This window comes from Leguminivora glycinivorella, chromosome Z (genome assembly GCF_023078275.1).
Source record: "Leguminivora glycinivorella isolate SPB_JAAS2020 chromosome Z, LegGlyc_1.1, whole genome shotgun sequence".
In the NCBI taxonomy this organism is placed as follows: Eukaryota; Metazoa; Arthropoda; class Insecta; order Lepidoptera; family Tortricidae; genus Leguminivora; species Leguminivora glycinivorella.
The window spans coordinates 48,769,414-48,789,767 of NC_062998.1; the positions used below are offsets into that span (position 1 = coordinate 48,769,414).

General features: G+C 38.5%; 1 protein-coding gene across 8 annotated transcripts in view; it reads left to right on the forward strand.

Moving 5' to 3' along the window:
- Positions 1-20,354, forward strand: part of LOC125241181 (protein phosphatase 1 regulatory subunit 12A) — a 114,788-nt gene that overhangs the window by 91,823 nt on the left and 2,611 nt on the right. For 7 of the 8 annotated variants that reach the window (XM_048149532.1, XM_048149537.1, XM_048149533.1 and 4 more), the window contains 3 exons: positions 11,915-12,070; positions 14,616-14,699; positions 16,045-16,143. In XM_048149532.1, the coding sequence (XP_048005489.1) occupies positions 11,915-12,070; positions 14,616-14,699; positions 16,045-16,143 (339 nt within the window). The remainder of the gene's footprint in view (positions 1-11,914; positions 12,071-14,615; positions 14,700-16,044; positions 16,144-20,354) is intronic. The other variant, XM_048149534.1, reaches the window with a different exon arrangement.

A 20,354-nucleotide genomic window follows, 5' to 3' on the forward strand; every position in this document is an offset into this window, starting at 1 on the left:
TATCTATAGCCACGTCGTAAACAGTTAATCAGAAGTTGGCAAAAAACCTTCTGCGCAGAAAGCTTGCACGAAAACTCTAGGCTCTTTTAGACGACGCGCGATCTCATGCGATTTTAGTTCGGACTGTTGAGGTTACATACAATTGATACAATTCAGTACTCGAATCAAATAGCGCAATGTAAATGAAACTATTATAGGAGTTCTTGCACTGTGTGAATGGGTGCTTAGGGTTCCGTTCCGAATGTCGGGAGAGAGAGCGCGGTAGCAGAAGACATTAGTGATCGACAATTTTCACGCGATATATCCATTGTGAATAAGCAAATATATTTTCCCCTCACTAGCTCGGAAACACGTGTTTTGTCCTTTAATACCAGCGGGTAAAAACGCATTTTATCCAATTTGACCTTGAATAAAGTCAAATTAACTGCTTTAAAATTGATAAAAGTAGGTGAATCTGGTAATAAAGATGATTTACCACCCGTGGAACTACTGGAAGCAGTGATAAACGCATTTTTTGCATTGTAGTTTCCTCGCTATAGTGAGGGGAAAAGTTTTGTGTTACACTCGGGTGCAAATGTATTTTACTTCTCGTGTGTTAAAAAACTCGCAAGTTCAGGATTCTATTCTCGAACCACTCGCTTCGCTCGTGGTTCAACTATAGAATCCTTTCACTTGCTCGTTTTTCAATTCCACACTCGGCGTTAAAATACAACTTTGCCCCCTTGTATAACAAATAACTATTAATTATATTATAAATATAAATATCGATCGCTCATTGATAAATGTGTAAGAGAGCTTTACTCAAAAGGGGCGCGCAAATCCTGTGGCGGAACATGTAAATAGCGTTGTCGCGGATTTTTATATTTTATAAATCAATATAATATCAAACTAAGTAAGACTCTTTATTTATTGTTTATTCTATAGAGCATGATATTTAATGTACAGTAGCGGAAAATAATCTATCATATTTTTTCGGACATATTTGCATACATATGTCATAAAATTTAAAAAAAAAACAGCTATTGTGATGTCGATGAAATGTACAATATATTAGGTGCGTATGAAAAAGACAATTTGGCCAACAAAAGCTTCATTTTTAAAACAATTCGTATACCCGAGTATTTAATATGTACAGGGTAGCCCTGTGGACCTCAAATAGTAAAACTTCTGATTTCTGAGATTGATCAATCAATCCATCTATATTATTTTGTTAGTAGGATTCGCTATTTTGTGTATATATCCTCCTAAGGCCCAATGTACATTACAATGTGCGTAGTGTTGCAATCTAATTTGAACCTTCCATGAACTGAATAAAGTAGAATTTCCATTGTTACATTGATTTTTGAAACAAACGAGAATCTTACTAATTTATTTACAGAATAAGGTTCAAATTCAAAATGGGAAAACTAACTATGGTGGGCCTTACGAGGTTATAAAAAAACCGGCCAAAAGCGTGTCGGGCCACGCTCAGTGTAGGGTTAGTTTTTCGTATTTTTCTCAAAAACTACTGAACCTATCAAGTTCAAAACAATTTTCCTAGAAAGTCTTCATAAAGTTCTACTTTTGTGATTTTTTTCATATTTTTTAAACATATGGTTCAAAAGTTAGAGGGGGGGGGACGCACTTTTTTTTCCTTTAGGAGCGATTATTTCCGAAAATATTAATATTAAAAAACGATCTTAGTAAACCCTTATTTATTTTTAAATACCTATCCAACAATATATCACACGTAGGGGTAGAAACGAAAAAAAAATCAGCCCCCACTTTACATGTATTGGGGGTATGTACCCTAATAAAACATTTTTTTTTTCATTTTTTATTTTTGCACTTTGTTGGCGTGATTGATATACATATTGGTACCAAATTTCAGCTTTCTAGTGCTAACGGTTACTGAAATTATCCGCGGACGGACGGACGGACGGACGGACAGACAGACATGGCGAAACTATAAGGGTTCCTAGTTGACTATTGACTACGGAACCCTAATAAAAAGTTCAATATGAGTAATATACACGATTGGTGTATGTAAATCCGCATCAGGCTCTCGTGACTGCCCACAGGCCACGTGCAGTCTTCGGTCCTGAGACTCGTAATTCTAATACATATTTCTAATGATGATCCAATAGTTGTTTATTTGGTATAAAAGTCTAATTTTAAGAATTTTGGACTCATTGTTTTCGATGTATAACTAATATGATAGATTTTTTTCCGCTACTGTATTATAATTGATCGCTGTTAAAACTATGATTTTGTTAACGACCTCTGAAAGAAAATTTCATTAAATACCTTCCGTTTTGATCTACGGTAGACTGTCCGACGCGACGGCAAACTTCTTCTTCACGTATGGTTTTCGTTACAGTGAACTGAATACTCGTAAATTTTGTAACGTGGTGCATAAATAAATTTTAGTACGCACTTTTGTTACGTGTAATTTAGTCCATTGGCCGTCTCTTTCATGCCACGTGCTTGTGAATTTTATGGACATTGCCCAATTTTTTTAAAGCTGACGTCATTATTTTTTAATACGTTCAATCGCCTGCTCTGAATTGTCAACCATACGGCGTTGTAATATGACTTTCCGTAACCCATATGCGTGGGAACTGGACAGTGTATGTGTAAAACTGTCATTCTCTTATGACGTATGTTCATGAAATTTAAATATGTGTTGACGTGGCTGAAGTAAAAATAATAATTAACAGCGCATAGATATGACTACGCACTCCATCATCGTAGGAAACGTCTTTGCCTTTGGCTAGTCTGTGGCCAAGAGTAAGCCCATTCATAATAATAAAAAAATGTTTTTTCACCACATCAACTGGCAAAGGCTTACTTTCGAAAACAGATTGCAAAATTGCATATTATCCACAAGAGTGCAAAGTAATTTCATACAAATTTTAACTTGATGTCTTAAACTGGCTGGTAGAATTTAAATTATCTATAAATGATAATTTTGAATCATAAATATTGAATAAATTGATGGATTTGATTTAGTTTGATGTTTTATAGTCAGTATTTTGTTCGTGTTGGTGTGGTGAAAAATTTTATGTTTCACTCGGTGGCAAAGTTTGTATAACCTTCGTGCCTTGAAACCCTCACAACGCTTAAGATTCAATATTGGAATTTTTCGCTTGCTCGGGTATTGGCACGTGCGGTTAAACAACAATTTTGCCCCCTTGTAAAAAAATAACTATTAATCTCTAGTTAAAGGTGTTTATGTTATTTTATTTTCCCAAAGATCCCGAAGAGCCGTCTCCAGGCGCGCACAGATGATCGTAATCGTAGTTTTTTTCATAAATTCATTGGTCTGCTACTTTACTGTGTTATTTACATCTGTCACGACATAATTATTTAAAAATAATATTTTCTTCTGAGTTTTAATTATCAACTTTATTTTTCAAATAAGCTTTTTTAAATATGTATGAGGTTGTACTGTAAAATCTATGTAGTAGAAAAATTAGTACCACGACTCGCTACATTTTAAGGCAGTCGTGCTAGAAGCATCGTTGAATGCAGAATTAATATTACTTTACATTTAGGCTGCGGGTTCGCTATACATACATATGTTCATTCAATGTATATAATATATCTAATTAACTGGATCCAGAAACAATCGAAACTCGCCGTACAATCTCGCGCGCCTTTTTCTGTCCGTGCCTTGCTCTAAATATAAATTCTATTTTCAAGTTTACACGCTATACATTTGTGCTGGGTAGTGACCCAAATACGCGTGTTTTGACTTGATGGAGTTCAGAGTTTTGAAATCGTCCGCGAATGTGCCGCGAGCTTGGAATATTTGAATGGGTACGGATGTTTCTTAATGGGTTGGTCTATGTTAAGTGGACGGGGACAAACGTACCTATATGCCGACTTGAATGTACACTGATGTCTGAATGACATTTGAGTTGTGTAAATTATGTAATTTACGAGTAGTAACGCTTATAGATGTGCGAAAAGAGAGGAGTCGTAAAATAGGATCCAATATTTATAAGGTACCGGAGTCTATGATAGCCAGCGTTATTTTTCTCATCAACTGTTTTTTACTTTATTCTACCGATCAAAAGTGCTATCAGTCGACATTCGATTTTATGTGATACTGAATAATAAAATACTGTTATATTAATAATAATGTCTATGTTTATGTATCTGTGCTGACGCACTATATTCAGTAGTCTGTCTTTCAGCCGAAAATATATTCTTAATCAACAAACTTTCATTCTGAACTAATTTACTTCCCCTTTGTCTCATAAACCACAAAACGTAAATAAAAGTCGTACTTTCTCGAGAACTCATTCATTTGTCATTACGTCGCACGAAAGAGAGTACTCAAGGACAGACAGAAATAAGGATTAGTAGTACTGCTGAGTCGTCAATCAGTTGGCAGTACATGAGGTATTGGCAAGTCATGAAGGCCACTTTAGTATACAACGATGTTTAGTGTTAAAACTAGGGATGTTACGGAGGTGGTTTTATCGGAACCGAAATCGGAACCGAAACCGAAACCGAAGCCGAAACCGGAACCGGAGATGTATGTTTAAGCCGCGGAGGGAGAGAAATTAGTACCTAATTTTTCTCCCTTCGCCTGCGTCAAGTAATAAAATAAAACAGTGGTATTATTATTTCGTATTTTTTATTGTTAATTAAAAAAGTACCTTCATACAAATCAGTACCTACCTAGGTGTGTAGGTATAGTCTCGACATTATCAAACAGGCATGGGAAATAAAAATGAACACCTTATTGTACGATTGAAAATGTTATAGCACAGGTATGTAATACATACATACAAGTCCAAACCTGTTTTCATAGCCAGGCACGCGCCGCGTACTGCGGCCATTAAGTTTCGGTTTCGGTATGACTTTCGCTTGAAATCAATCGGAACCGAAGCCGAAGCCGAAGGTGTGAAATCAACCGAAAGTTTCGGTATATCGGAACCGAAGCCGAAGCTCCGTAACATCCCTAGTTAAAACATAATATGGTCAATATGTAACATTATCGTTGTTGTACAGTGTCTAAAAATAGTAAAAATATGAAAGATACAGTAGTCAAGCACAGACAGAAATAAGAATTACCTACTAGTATGTTGACTTGTTGAGTCGTCAAGCAGTACATGAGGTATTGACAAGTAATGAAGGCCACTTGTATTGTATACATACAAGTACAACGATATTTAATGTTCCGTAGTAAAAACCTGAATTTGCCTGCTCTTATCCCATTTACTTGGGGTCGGCAGTTTGTTCCGTGATTAAAACATAATATGGTCAAAATGAAAGTACCTATGTAATAACAGTAGTTGTGAAGTAGCTAATCTTAATGACGAAAGAGACAGTACTTAAGGATGGACAGAAATAAGGATTTCTAGTACTGTTGAGTACTCGTCAATCAGTACCTACAAGAAGTATTGACAAGTAATGGAGGCCGCTTAAACAGCAATATTTAGTGTTCCGTACTAAATTTTTTAATTTGCCTGCCCTTATTCCATTTTCTTAGGGGCCAAATTTTGTTCCGTACTCAAAACATAATGTTGTCAAAATTAAAGTAACAATAGTTGTTGAATACCTAAACTTACTGATGAAAACGACAGAACTCAAGGACGGACAGAAATAAGGATTACTTTTAGTAGTGAGTGGTCGTCAATCAGTCGGCAGTCCACGAGGTATTGGCAAGTCATGAAGGCCATTATAGGTACAAGCAATATTGTACGCTTTTGTTTGAGTTTCCGATGTAAAAATCTAATTTAGGCGAAGGAAGGATTTAAAAAGTAAAATACATATTTCCTGGGTACGTTGCCTAATGCACAAACGCTTATGATATTATCGATAGAGATGCTAGCTCTATCGCTCTTTCGTACGGCGCGACAGAACCAGACGACTGCTTTTTGATCGGCGTCTAGGGTCAGCGATTGTCATTTTGGATAGGTCAGCTGTAGAGTAATACTCGAGTACTCATGAGACAGTGGTCTTGAGTGGCTGTGCGCAAGGGTGGATCAGGCCCCGTAGCCGAATGGCACAAACGCTCACGAAACGAAACCCTCGTAGATATCTATCTCTATCGCTCTTGCGTATTGGCGCGACAGAGCTAGACTACCTTTCGCGGCGTTTCGTTTTCGTTTCGCGACGCAGAAATGCCATTCGGCTACGGCACCAGGAATATTGTTCGTAATGATTTAGTGAAGGCCACTTTTTGGTAATATGATATTATATGATTGGTACAATTAATGTCCTTGAAACGGGGTTTGATTGCATGCATTCTTATGAATTCCTTTATTCTGCAGCAGGACGACCGAGTTTATCAACTTCAAAATTGACGTCCACAATGAAAATCGTATCTAGAGTAAAATTCTGACATATCTTAATTCGAACTGGGGTTTGTAGAGCAAGGTCTCAATCCTTATGTTGCGCAGACCAGCGGTGTCAGGATGGTAACATTTTATCGCATTTTTACACACGTAGGGTGATAGTTGCTGACGAGGAGTCCATGCTAACCCGCCAGAATGTTCAGAGTGAAATTTGAAATGTTTTGATGGACTTTGGTGCAAACTGGTCGGAACTGTCGTAAATCCCACCAGTGTCCGTATTTACAGTGCTCGTGACACGATATGACGTGCGTTTGTGTGGTATTAATAACTCGTACCTGACGGCGCGAGGGGCGCGCGCATGGCGAAGGGTGTGTTCCGGGGTTTACCAGCTTTTTCTTATCGAACTTGCAATTTTTATACAAGCCGTTGCAAGCTGGTGCAATAGATCGTTACTTAAACGGATATTTAAACATTAATCAAAATATATTTTTACATAAAAGCATCAAAACAAACTGAAACCTGAAAGACGTGTTATTTCAGAAAATCTACCAAAGATTTTACTGCCCAGAAACCAGGCAGGCAATTATGGTCGCGCGATAAATGATAAAACATCTGGCCGCCCCTATCGCACTTACTAATAGTGCGATAGGGACGGCCTGATATTTTATCGTCTATCGCGCGACCATGCTACCCGTGCAGAAAGAAGCTTTATCATGGGATGACGAGTTAAAAAAAACGACAACCAGTACAAACATTGTCAATTAATTAGAAATCACTTAGTAAGATTCTGAAACTGGGCGGTTGTAGTTTACGTACTGTGAAAACTTTTGTTTCATTAGATAACAAACGCATCATAACTGACATTGAAAACATCGAGCATTAGGTAAAGCTCGCGTAGGGTTGTACACAGCGTCCGTACACAACGTTAATACAGGTGATGGTCTCACGTGCGCGTCACCGCCGTCGCGGCCGCCTCGTGGGCGGCGGCGGCAGTCCCAGCCCAGCGCCCGCCGCGAGCGCGCGTGTCTCGCCGCCATGTCTCGCAAGCAAGACCGGTACTCCTCCCGACCCAGGTCCCTAACTACCCACTATGGCTCCTCCCCCAGCGTCCTCGGCTCCATGTTCTCCAGCCCCTCACAGTACAACCCATACTCCAACTATTCCAACTACGGATCCAACACCTACAGGAACTACAACCCGTACAGCCCCGGCTTCCAGCGCTCCAACCCCGCCGTATACGGGGGCACCAGCTCGGGCTATGGCGGCGTTTATCTCAGCGGAGCCCTGCTCGGCTCCCTCAACATTATGACGCCAGTTTTAAAAAAGTTAGACAAGAAGCTGAAAGACAGTAAAATAAACTTTAAACCTAAAGCGGTGCCGCCGGCTAAAGTGCCGGAGCCCCACGAGGAGACTGTGGGAGTGCCGCCGGTGCGGCCGGAGAGGAAGTCTCGCTCGGCTAGCAGGAGCAACCTTAACAAGGAGCGCTCGCGGTCGCTCACGGCGATCGAGCCGGGGGGGCAGCTCAGCGCGCGCACGCTCAGCCTCAACTCGCTCGCCTCTGACGGATATTGTGTACGTTACTTTTTACACCCTACATCTTGCCATCTTCTTAGGAACTAACTTTGGTCAATGAATGAACACGTCTATAATAGACAAATAATCTTCAGAATTAGAACTGATTCCTAATAGTAAGACAGAAGTGAAAGCAATGTTATTGTTATTGAACAAGTTTTCCTAAAATAACTGTGCGTGCTCCTGTTTGTGTTAAACACAGATGGTCAACATTAGATTATTGTAAATGTATCATACAGTTTAATTTACCTGGTAACGAAAATGAATGTAAATAGAATGTTACTACAGTCTGATATGTGCATAAACTTTCAAATTTACGTTTTAAGTACGGAAATACTGATTACTTATAGAAGTCGCTTTTAATCGATTGACAATTTCGTATGACATTTTAAACGACACGTTAATGTGACAAGGTCTAGAAATTATCGCATATTTATGCCGGTGACTGTATTATATTCGTTCGTCGTTGTATTTTCATATCGACGATATGACAACTTTGAACATTTTTTTTGTTATGTTACTGTGTATGCTTAATTAGGTACGTACGATATGATATGCCATCTCTGTTGTGTGTATTTATTATGACAAATACCTTCTTTTGGTAAATTGTGCAGTTCAACGCATTTGGTTTGTCTTTTCGTGGTTATTTACTTTTATTTTATAATACATCTAGGGATAAATCCACTTATGGAAAAATATTCTATCTCGTATCCTTTGCAGTTTTGTTTACATGTTTCTCAATCGGCAAGTACACGCGGCATCCTAATTTGATGACTATAAACACTTTAGAGTGTGGGTGTAAAATATATATGTCGGAATGGCTTAGAACTATATTTAAAAATGTTATTCGGTTTGTGTTTACTATATTCCACATTCATAATCAGACGTTGCTTATCATAAGGATCATAGCATAGCGTACCTTTATGCTTCTCCTAATAATGGGCTACTTGCCTTCTAGTCAATACAGCTTCTTTTTAAGAACTGTCAAAACGAATTTGAACGATTTGCTAATATGGAATTAATATGAAATTGTGCCGACTTGGCGAGTGACGTCACGGTCAAATGATTTACTTTATATCTTTATCTTCGACTTATAAAATAGAAATTGGGTTTAAAAATAACATAATTATCTGATGCTTTTTTCGTGCATGGAATAAAATATTTCATTTTAAGTACAGGCAAGTTGCCTATTGGCGTAAGCACTAGTTTCCCCTCCTGAGCATTTCTTTTTTTTGCCACTTTTATGAAGTGTGATATTTTTGAAAAAAAAAATATGCTATTTCTACTCAGAATTACTAGCCTTTTCAATACTAGTAGTTAAAAAAATTGTCCCATACGATTTTTTTCTTATTTTGTTACCATTTCCCGTACATTTTGTATGGGGTAACAAAAGAGGAAAGTAACAAAAATGTATGGAAATTCTGGGACACTTTTTGTCTGGGAAACAATAAAAAAAAATATTGGCAAAAAAAAAAAGAAATGCTCTCCTGATAACCCATATTCTGCAACTTTATTCCGGTAATAAACTACTGTATAATCTTTTCTTGATAATTGGTGGCCTGCCAAACATTTAGATCACCCACGTTTTAATTATTTGCCTTTAAGCTTTCTGTGACTGTGATAAATTATTTGAGCGTAACCAAAAATATATATGACCACTTTTTCCTGTGCCATCGACCGGGTTTAAACAACTCGCGATGTATCTTAGGTGGTACTTTATTGTTCTAGAATGCTACCTGACTTTTCTTTATTAATGACATTCAAATGTCACCACTTCTCCCTCAAGCTCACTTACAATAATATTTTATATGTTTATTGAATAAACACTGTAAAATATTTTACATTGATTATTCACAACTGTTCGCAACTGGCGAGTGTTTTATGGTTAAAATATACTCGAATAACACTTTCCAAAAACTTCACTTCTTCAGACACGCTTACCGATTCGAACTTTAAGACAGACGCCAGATATTAGCTCTAAATACGATATTTTGACATTGACCGATAGCTTTCATATCGCAGGTAAATCTTACTCGCATTTTAGAAGCATCACTCGAATACGGCAGGTAGTAGATACTTTTGCGTACAAAAAATTCCCCGTCTTGCTTAAAACCGCGCAGTCTAAACCATTACTCTGGCCGACTCCATCTTCACACCTTTCATCGTTCTTTTACCTATAAACGAGTCATTTGCGGTCCACGGCTCTAATTCCAGAGATGTATCGGAACAGTTAAACCATTTCAACATCATTGCGTCATGATATAAACTTTCGCTCACATTTAAATGGGGTTCTGACAAGGTCCCACCCGTTATATTTACTTCTAGATGTTTGAGCTATTCTATAAGAGTCGTTCGTTCTATCTTGTATACTAGCTTGAGCCCGCGGTTTCGCTCGCGGTAAATTCGAAAATTGCGGGTAATTTTAGGGAAGTGGGGGGTTAGAAATAGACGAAAACGTAGCCCATTTTAGTCTCCATCCCTTCAAATATCTCCTCTTAAAAAATCGCGTCAATTAGTTGCTCCGTTTTGTCGTGAAAGACGGACAAACACACTTTCCCATTTATAATATTATATTAGTACCGTAGTATGGATTTAATTTTCTGTAACCGAACCATCATGCATGTTTTTTACGAAATTTATGTTACAAATTTATAAATTAAAAAACTAATCTTCTTTTCATCCGTATAATTTGTAGTTATATGTCGTATCCGCTGTACCGTTAGTTATTTTAGGCTTGCCAAAATTTTAGCCCACAATCATACGGTCACGTTAGTGTATACCAAATGTAGAGATAATGGTATTCTAACATGGTCCATCACCTAACTCTGCGGACATTTAAACTTTATTTCTGTTTATGTTATATGTAGAAAGCGGTATACATCTTAACATATCCTGATTGCTATGGTGAGTGGTGAGTGGTGATATAGATATTTTGCACTGAGACAGAAGCAATACTTTCATGCCGAATGCTCAATGCAACAAATATTATTTATTCCGTGTTATTCTTCTCGGCGCTTAAGTGATTTTTTTAAACTAAACATACAGAAATGTAATATAGAAATAAGTGTTAGTAGTTTAGGGCGGGCGAAAAGTCGCTGTCATTTAGAACTTACCTTAACAGCAGTATAATTCTTGCAATAATCTCCTGACGGCCGGGTCGGTCTCCTATCCTACCTAGCACTTTTGACTCTTAGGGTCGGTTGCTCCAAACCGTCCGTTACCGTATTTAGCGCTTGTAATTTTTTTTTTGCATAGACTGTGTGATGATGTGTCTGCTAATTGTGGTTGATGCAACTGGCCCTCAGTCAACCTGACAAATTTTGAAACCATCAGTTGAATATTGTATGATTCACATAAAGGTGTGCAACATGTGTTCCTGATTTTTATAGCGCTCGTTATGTTCTCATCAGACGCACGCTTGCGGTTAGGGTTGTGGTCCCTGAGTCACTTTAGATAAAGATCGCGTTGACTCAGCAGTTGTTTGACTAAGCTAGTTATATCCTCTTGTATACATTGAGCAAGTTTTATTCAGAAAAGAAAGTCTTCGAGGCTTGCTTTCAGAATGCATAGGTGATTGGATTTCAATCGCAATTAGTCTAGATCGTGTCCTTCGCGGAAACTCTATATTGTGGTGATGATGGTATTAAAGGTTAGATTTCATACTTAAATCTGCACACACACTGCATTTAGCTAGTAGTCTCTGTTAGAATAAAATGTAGTGCAGTCTAGCCAAGTCAAGAATGACGTGTTACTGGTGCGTTTGTCAACCCTAAACCACAGTATAATAAAGAATACTATCGTACAGTATGGCCACTCCCGCTCCCCGCTGAAAGTGCCTCCCACCCGCTCTCGGTTAGCCTGTCAAAGATGCGACCAGTTTACCTATCATATCTCACTCATACAGACATGGTACGCGTTCACACGAACTTAGATTGCGTGCGTAGGAACGCGCCTCTTTCATATATTTGATCGCTATTTTCCGAAGTGTGACTAAACGCTCGCTAGGCTATGTGCAACAAATTTCTGACGGTATTATTTTAATTTTTCAGTCGGGAAGCGAGCGTACAGAAGACGGCGAGGACATCGACTACAAGGCGCTATACATCGCGTCCTCCAGCGAGGTCCGCCGTCTGCGCGCGTTGCTCGCCACCTCCGAGCAACAGCTGCGCGACGCGCGCGCCACCATCGCGCGCACCAGCCAAGTGGTAACACAACTCATCACTAGCCCACAGAGACCAGACGATACATACGGTGTTCTGCAGCGAGCATGTTGCTGGCGCCTCCGAGCTACATCTAAGTGGGAACACTATCAACTCATCACTAGCCCACAGAGACCAGGCGATGGAGTCCTTCAACGAGCATGTTGCTCTCCACCTCCGAACAACAGCTGTGCGTCAGCAAAGTTGTAAGTCGTAACACAAACGTTAGTGTTGGTCTTTCTTTGGACTAGTTTAGTCGGTTTAGTGTAGTGGGCACTAAACCGACTAAACTAGTCCAAAGTAAAACCAACACTAACTACAGGGTTACAACATCGCGCTTTCGAAATCTGTAGCGCTCATCACCTTCCCCCAAGTTTCGCCGCTCGCGATCAGCATCTACAGTCGCTTCCAGGTAACACAAGCTATCATCTCAGAAACCACATAGCGTCGTCGAGTATAGCGCCAAGTCATTTGCAATGGTAACTCAGAACTATTCATCATCGGCCGCCAGGATCTTAACGAGTGAGCTTTGTTATTCTAGCCTCTCTCGACCCTATTTTACAATTGAGTTTGAGTTCAATTCTACAGCTTGAGTGATGCTGTTGATGATGTTGACTTAGAATTTAGTTGCAATGCGTCACGATATTTTTTTTCACGATTCCTCATGTTTTCCATCACCGAAAATCACCCACACCCTTTTAAAAGCCGCACTTCAAAGAGCTTCGGTAATGTCTCCTATAGTGGGCTCAGCATGACTTCCCAAAATAAAACACGGGAAAACATACATCAGTACTATAATGTACTCCAGAAAGTGACACGATTTACATTTATAGAATTAGTATATGATTTAGTTATAAATTACCCCGCTTTGCGACCTTAACACCGTAGGTGATCTCAGTGCAATGCCAAATTGACTCATTAGTACGCTGCCCATGCAAATGTTTTAATAGATATTACACGTGGCTTGAAATTGAGAATTAAAAGGTTACATCTTAATTAGTTACATTTCAAAGTCAAATAATTTATTTCAGTATCATTTCGGTCCTTGTCAAACAATTTTTATGAATATCCTTTGGAACCTCATATAGTTGTCACTATGACAAGGTACAATAACGGGACTGAAATTGGATTATCGTACAGTATGGCCACTCCAGCTCCCCGCTGAAATAACAGTAGTGACTACAGTCGGCCTTTTTGTTAGTCGACTTGTAACCATATATTTGATCGCCAGTGTTTATTCTATTTTTTGTTTGGATTATTCTTGGATTAAGGTAAAAGTGGAGAAGACCGTCATAGGCGAGTAATTCTGAGTTCGCTCTGACACTGTTAGAATTAGAGGCATAACTTTAGTCCAATGTAACTGTCCTCCTGTATGTGGAGTATACAGACGCAAGAGTTAAAAACCACGAACGAGCTTAGTGATGTGCAAGTTGCGGAAACTTTCCAAAAAAATCTTAAATTTCTTGAAAAATGCAGGAAACCGTCACGAAAAATAAAGAGAATTTAAATTTATGAAATGGAAAGATTCCATCCATACAATTAATTGTCCATGAAAAGTATGGAAAGTTTCCTATTTGAAAATTTCAGAATTTTGGAAACTTTCCGTCGGCACATCAGTAAATGAGCTTGTACAGTGTTACCTGATAGACGGTCTTCGCCTCATTGACCTTCAAACAAGTGTGTTGTTCTTACGGCCCCACCACGACATTGGTCTAAGCGCAACAGCGGTGAGCGGCAGCCATACGTGCGAATGAAAAGTCCCATCGCTGTGTCTCGCTCTAATGCATGGCCGCCGCTCACCGCTGTCGCGCTTAGAAGAATGTCGTGACCAGGCCGTTATTGACTGTGACTTATTTTATGATTATGAAGTAGAATAAATGTGCCCTTCAGTTACAAGATAGTATTCACTAGAGTCATTATGTCCCGTGCTTAGAAGCATTTGACACTAAACTTATGCTATGCATCCAAGTTTTGTCTCCTTATTCATAAAATTCCTTATTCATATCAGTCAAAATGATACACGATAAAACAGTATTCGCTTGTTTAAACTTCTAGAGCATTTATAAATAACGCCATCTCATTTAAATATCTTTCGGATATTTTAAGTACTAAGACTTGAGTAACATATTAAGATATTTAATTTGCATTACTTACGGTTTATTAATATGTATAAGCCAAGCGAAATTAAAAATGCCAATTGATTATAAATACTCGTTTAGAAACTTTCCTAACATTGATGAATCGCCTACTAAGAGATAGGTACTGCGATAAGGCGATAAGATATTACTGAAATGCATAGAAGCTCTGTCTTGACATCGGGACTAATAAAAAGATTTCCCAATTCATTTACATGCCTGCGAATTCTGCCTGATGCCATAAAACCACTCAATTTTCCTGCCGTTTTTGTGATATATATGTATTGGCAAATACACCACAATCCCAATGTTACTCTGCATTGCAAAGCTTATATATAAATCATACAACCAACCAAACATTTACTATATTTAAATAAAATATAACAATCATTCATAATTTATTTTCTCCTTTCCAGAATCAAAATTCGCTCTCAGATATCGAGAAACGTGAGAAGCGAGCCATGGAGAGGAAACTATCCGAAATGGAGGAAGAATTAAAGGTAAACTACGTACACAAACAATAATATTAGTCGGTGAAGACAGCCCTTGCTTCTTAAAATTACATATTTTACAAGAATCACAAAAATGTGGCTATAGTCTAAAATACCCTGAACAATCCAGTGTCAAAAGTCTGAACGCAGCTGGCGAGCAGCAGTCATTGTTTCGACGAATATATGTACACTCATCTTTGGTCCATTGGTCATTACCGCCAGTGCCAGCGTATGTAACGCTGGCACTCTTCGAGGGTGTCATATATGTATGTAGGCGATTCCGTGCTCAGTCTACACTTATACTAAGTAAGACTTCTTTTCGGTAGCTTTAGAACCGAAGATTAACAGATTTCCAGAGGCTGTCCGATATCTAGTTTTATTTTATTTAGATACTAGCTTTTGCCCGCGGCTTCGCTCGCGTTAGAAAGAGACAAAATGTAGCCCATGTCACTTTCCATCCCTTCAACTACATCCACTTAAAAATTACTTCAATTCGTAGCTCCGTTTTGCTGTGAAAGACGGACAAACAAACAGACACACACACTTTTCCATTTATAATATTAGTATGGATGGTCCGACTAGGTATTTGGAATTTTCATTTAGTGAGATAAGAGTAACAAGTACAGTGGAAGTAAATGAAATGACAAGGGTAGCCTAGAGACTAGTCCAACGGTCGAGAAATCTTTTCTCGACCGCTTGACAATCTTTTAAGAAGAAAAGTCAACCGTAGTTGAAATAACCGGTTTTAAGAATCTCAATGTTGTTTTTGGTGATCTAAGAACTCTTAGGCCCACGTGCACCAAACATTTAACTCGGGGTTAGTGGGCTGTCATCTGTCAATTTCCATATGAAATGGTGGGTTAACCCTCCATTTTCGTTGGTGCAAGTGGCCCTTAATGTAATGTTTCAATCGCTTGAAGAAGTGCGATTGTACCTCTAGGCACTGCTCCCACCAAAAACGAGTAAAAAATGAACTGTCGGCTATTAAAACGAAGGATTGTCGCTCACGTGTAAATAAAAGAGAGAGCGAGCGATTTGTAGCTCATAGCTCGGCTACGAACTATAACTCGACCGCGCTATCATCGCGTCTCTTTTATTTACACGGGGGCGACTATATTTTGTTCGTTTTTATAGCCGATAGCTCATAGCTGACTCGCTCTTGTTAGGACCAGTGCCTCTAAATCTATTCAGCTTTGATACTAAATTACACATCGTCGGATTGACAACTTGATCCCCAATATTCAACTGATAAGCAAGGACTGTCTTTACTGTAAAAAAACGCACCCACACACAACACAATCTATATACGTACGAAAGTAAAGAGTACAGCAATAAACCGATGTTCGTTTTGTAGCAATTGCAAAAGCTAAAAGCCGAGAACGAAAGGCTGCGTGCCGAGAACCGTGCGTTGACGCGGGTCGTCAGCAAGCTTACCAACTCGGCCACGAAATAGGTAAATTGTGTTGAAGCGTGACTGCGGCCGGCGGACCGTATGACAACTTGTATCGTTCATTTACCCCGACGACCACGGTCGGCTGTGACCGTCATCGGAAAGTGTTGCGACCGACGGCCACAGCCGCCAGCTTTGCTAATGCAGTAAGGACTTAAGCGAGAGCCCGTAATGGTTTTCCCTTTAGCATCGGAAAGTTGAAATGCGTTCGCATATTTATATTGACGAGCGATTTATATAATGCGCCACGATAGATGCGAATCCACCATAAATGATCTGTAGTATGTGGCGTGCTATTTGAAATTATGTTGATTGATAATAGTAAATTGTAAGTTTTATTTGATTAAAGGCTAAAATTATTCCCATTTATTAGTAATCTTATGAAGTTTGCCACAGCGAAATACTTAACTATACTTATAAAACTTTATGGAAATTTGAACCTGAAGCTAACATAAATTAGAATCGGTAATTGAAACTCGAGTTGTAGATAATACGCGAAAGTAAGAGAATCATCAGTTTTACTGAAGCAAATTTAGAAATGACAAAACGCTTTAGTTGCTTGGACTATAAATAACACCTACTTAAAAAGAGTATACTGGCTATTTAGTCATAATAGTTACATTGGTAACCTTTTATAATACTTGGACGATACAAAAGTTGTCGATCGGCCGTCGGGCGCGACGCTCAGTGTCGCGCGCCCTTAATGCATAATAACTGTGTGTTGGCAAGCATGCTTTTGATACGTTTCGTTCCTAACTCGCGCCCGACTTGTCTACGCTTACGTACGATAATCTTACTGGCTATATGTATATAAGAATTAAACATAAATGAAAATATAAAAAGATTTGATAGACATTGTGAGAGGGTTTTTTATTAGCATAGTTAAAATGAACACTGCAGTCGAGGTCTTTTCTTTCCGAATTTTTTTTTATGATGTCGTATTAAAACTGTTTATTTCATCTCTAGCAGCAAGTATGGAAATACAGCTCAAAATTTTTACTGTTGCGTTGCGTTTAAAATGCACCGTTATTTGTCTGTCAGTATTACACAACACAATTGCTTAAAGAGTAACTTTTCTAATGCTTTGCCAAATAAAAAAATAAAATCGAAGCTATGGTAAATAGTTCTCAATATATGTATACAACTTTTGTAAATATCATTGTTGCTCTAGCAGGCTCGAAGCAACAATCGGAATATTTTTTTAGTATCGTATGACGTAGACTTTTCGGCGTGCACTGTGTTTTATCAGATAACGTTATTATACAAATACGTTGTTAATTCCAAATTCAATCAAAATACTCGTATGCAAGCAATTTCAAAGAATTCTCATTTAGTGTTACTTATTTTTGTTCTGAATTTTGTCTTGAACATATTAAAACGAGCGACTTTAGTCAGTTAACACAATATTGAAGGATCGAACAAGATATCGAGTCGGACATGTAACATTCGTGAGAACTTATCTATTGGGTTGGTAAGAAAGTAATGAGCGAATCATAACCAATATTGTAATATTTATTTAATTTATTATTTTAATCATTTATCAAAAATATAACGGCCTTCGTTATCTACTACTTGTCTCCATCGTTCTGGTAAAGAATGAACAGCATCGGCGAAGAAGTTCAAAGGTTTCGATTCAAAAAACTCAGCTATGTACTGTCGTAGATGGGCTTGATCATCGAACTTTTTTTCATTCAAGGCATTGCTTAGCGATCTGAACAATGCGTAATCCGTAGGTGCCAAGTCTGGAGAGTACGGTGGATGAGGAATCACTTTCCAACCTAGCTCCAATAGCTTTAGCCGTGTCACTTTTGCAATGTGTGGGCGAGCATTGTCGTGTAAGAAAAAAACTTTAGCATGCTGTGGACGATTCTGACAGATTTTTTGGTTTAAATTTTCAAGCTGATTACAGTGTACTGATGCGGTAACAGTCATTCCACTTGGTAGGAGTTCCCAGTGAATAATACCATGAATATCCCACCAAACGGACAGCATAACTTTTTTCGGGTGAGGCTCTGTTTTTGGTGCCTCTATTCCTTTTTCGTTTGGAGCTAGCCACTGACGTTTGCGTGTGTGATTTATATATAAGACCCATTTTTCATCTCCAGTGATAAGATGGTCCAACCAGTTGAATGTGCGGCGAAAAGACAGAAGTTGTATGCAGATATCGGCACGGCGGTTTAGTTGATCTCTATCAAGTTCGTGCGTTTCTATGGTGTAAATGTGTTTCTATGGTGACATGAGAGCAGCCTAACTCGGTAGCAAGAGTACGACTCGTTAGCCTCGGATCTCCTTAAATTAAGGTTTTTAATTTGGCTACATCAATCTTCACCGGTCGACCAGACTTAGGTTGATCTGATAATGAAAAGTCGCCACTACGAAACCGCTGGAACCATCGTTTCGCCGTGTCCTCAGACTCAACTTCAGGAGCAACACGCTGACATATATTACGCACTGCTTCGGCGGCTGCATGGCCAGACTGAAATTCATATAGTAAGCAATGCCTTACATGCACTTTTAATTCGTCCATTTTCTTCCTTATATTAGCTCGGTGACAGCTAGTGAATGACTGACGAGAAACTGTGCGACTCGCCCTTTATATACTTTCGACCATAGAATATTCTAGAACTCTCTCAAAAATTGTATGTGGAATTCAATCGATCGCTCATTACTTTCTTACCAACCCAATAAATAGGATTTTTTTAAACTGGTAGTTATTATAAAATAATAAAATAAAATATGTAATCAGTAAAAAGCTGAATTTTCTATTTATGATAAAATACACACTAATGTCGTAATGTCTGTATGAAACACAGTGCGTGCAGTGATCGCCAGTGTGCTGCATGCCTTGTAATGTCCGTGTTCGCAGCCCATCCGTAGCTAGAGTCGGACCAAACTAACTGTACACCGATTTCGATAGCGCCGCCAATGCAAGGGTTAAGTAATCGTCAAAATTTCATCCAACTTTGACCTTTAAATTAACATTTGCACCGGCCATGCTGTTAAAATCGCTGTTAACTTAGTTTGGATCTATGACTGTAGGACCATCGTGCGAACATATCGTGCCCGGCGTCATTCACATTGGATTGCTACTAATAAGGAGACACTTAACATCACGGGCGCACCTGTACATATCGTTATACTGTTTTGTTTTGGCTGTAGAAGAAACGAAATCGACTATTTGTGTTAAAACACGGCTTAAAAAGGTTTTTTTGACTACAATCACCACGAGTCTTGATAGAAATATGACTCTGAATTCTGATTCTGGCTGAAAGTGTAGCAGAAAAAATATGGTAGAATTTCGGGTGGCTTGGTTGACATAATCAACCTGCTTAAAATTGTTCTAAACATTTGGTATTCTCATACATGTGTTCAAAAAGCACCAATATTATAATATGCTCATAACTAAACTTGTAAACATTCAGTTCGTTACTTACCCCCTTATTCATAAATGTTCATTAAAGTTATCAAGTCGATATAGTTCGTTTGTCCCTTTCCATCCCACCAATACGTCGGAAAGGGACAAACGAACTTTATCAGCTTGATAACTTTAGTGAACGTTTATGAATAAGGGGGTTTATGTTTATATCAGATTTTAAGCTTTGATTTGTAAATAACACTGAAATAGTACATTACGATACAAGTGCGTAAAAAAGGAAGTTGGAAACGAGTGGCGATTCAGTACAGATGGTGTTTTTTATACGCACTAGTGCGAGAAGTGGTTCATTATATGCGAGGTCAAAACTTCGGAGGGCCATCTGTACTGAAAAACGTCGTACGATACACGTGCGAAAAGGAAATTCGAAACGAGTGGCGATAAATTAAAACACGACCGAAGGGAGTGTTTTAAATCGACACGACACTTCCTTTTTTACGCACTTGTATCGTAATGTACTATTTAACTGTAATTTTGTCTTAAGTCCTACACAGGGTGTCTTTTAAATAGATTGAGTTCGAATCCCAAATAAAAACCTTTCATTTTTGACGAAGGCTAATTATAGCCTTCGACCAATAAAAGTATTTACATTCCCAATTTTTTGTATCCCAAAACAAGAGTGGAACTAAAGTTTTTTTTTTGTGTAAATCGATTTATTCCAATAACAAAATGCGTTCTGTGTTAACAAAACCATATGTCCTCAATTTGACACGAAGCACTGCGTTACATCTTTTTGTCAATTGATTATATATTATCAGTAAAGATGAGAAAATAATAAAGA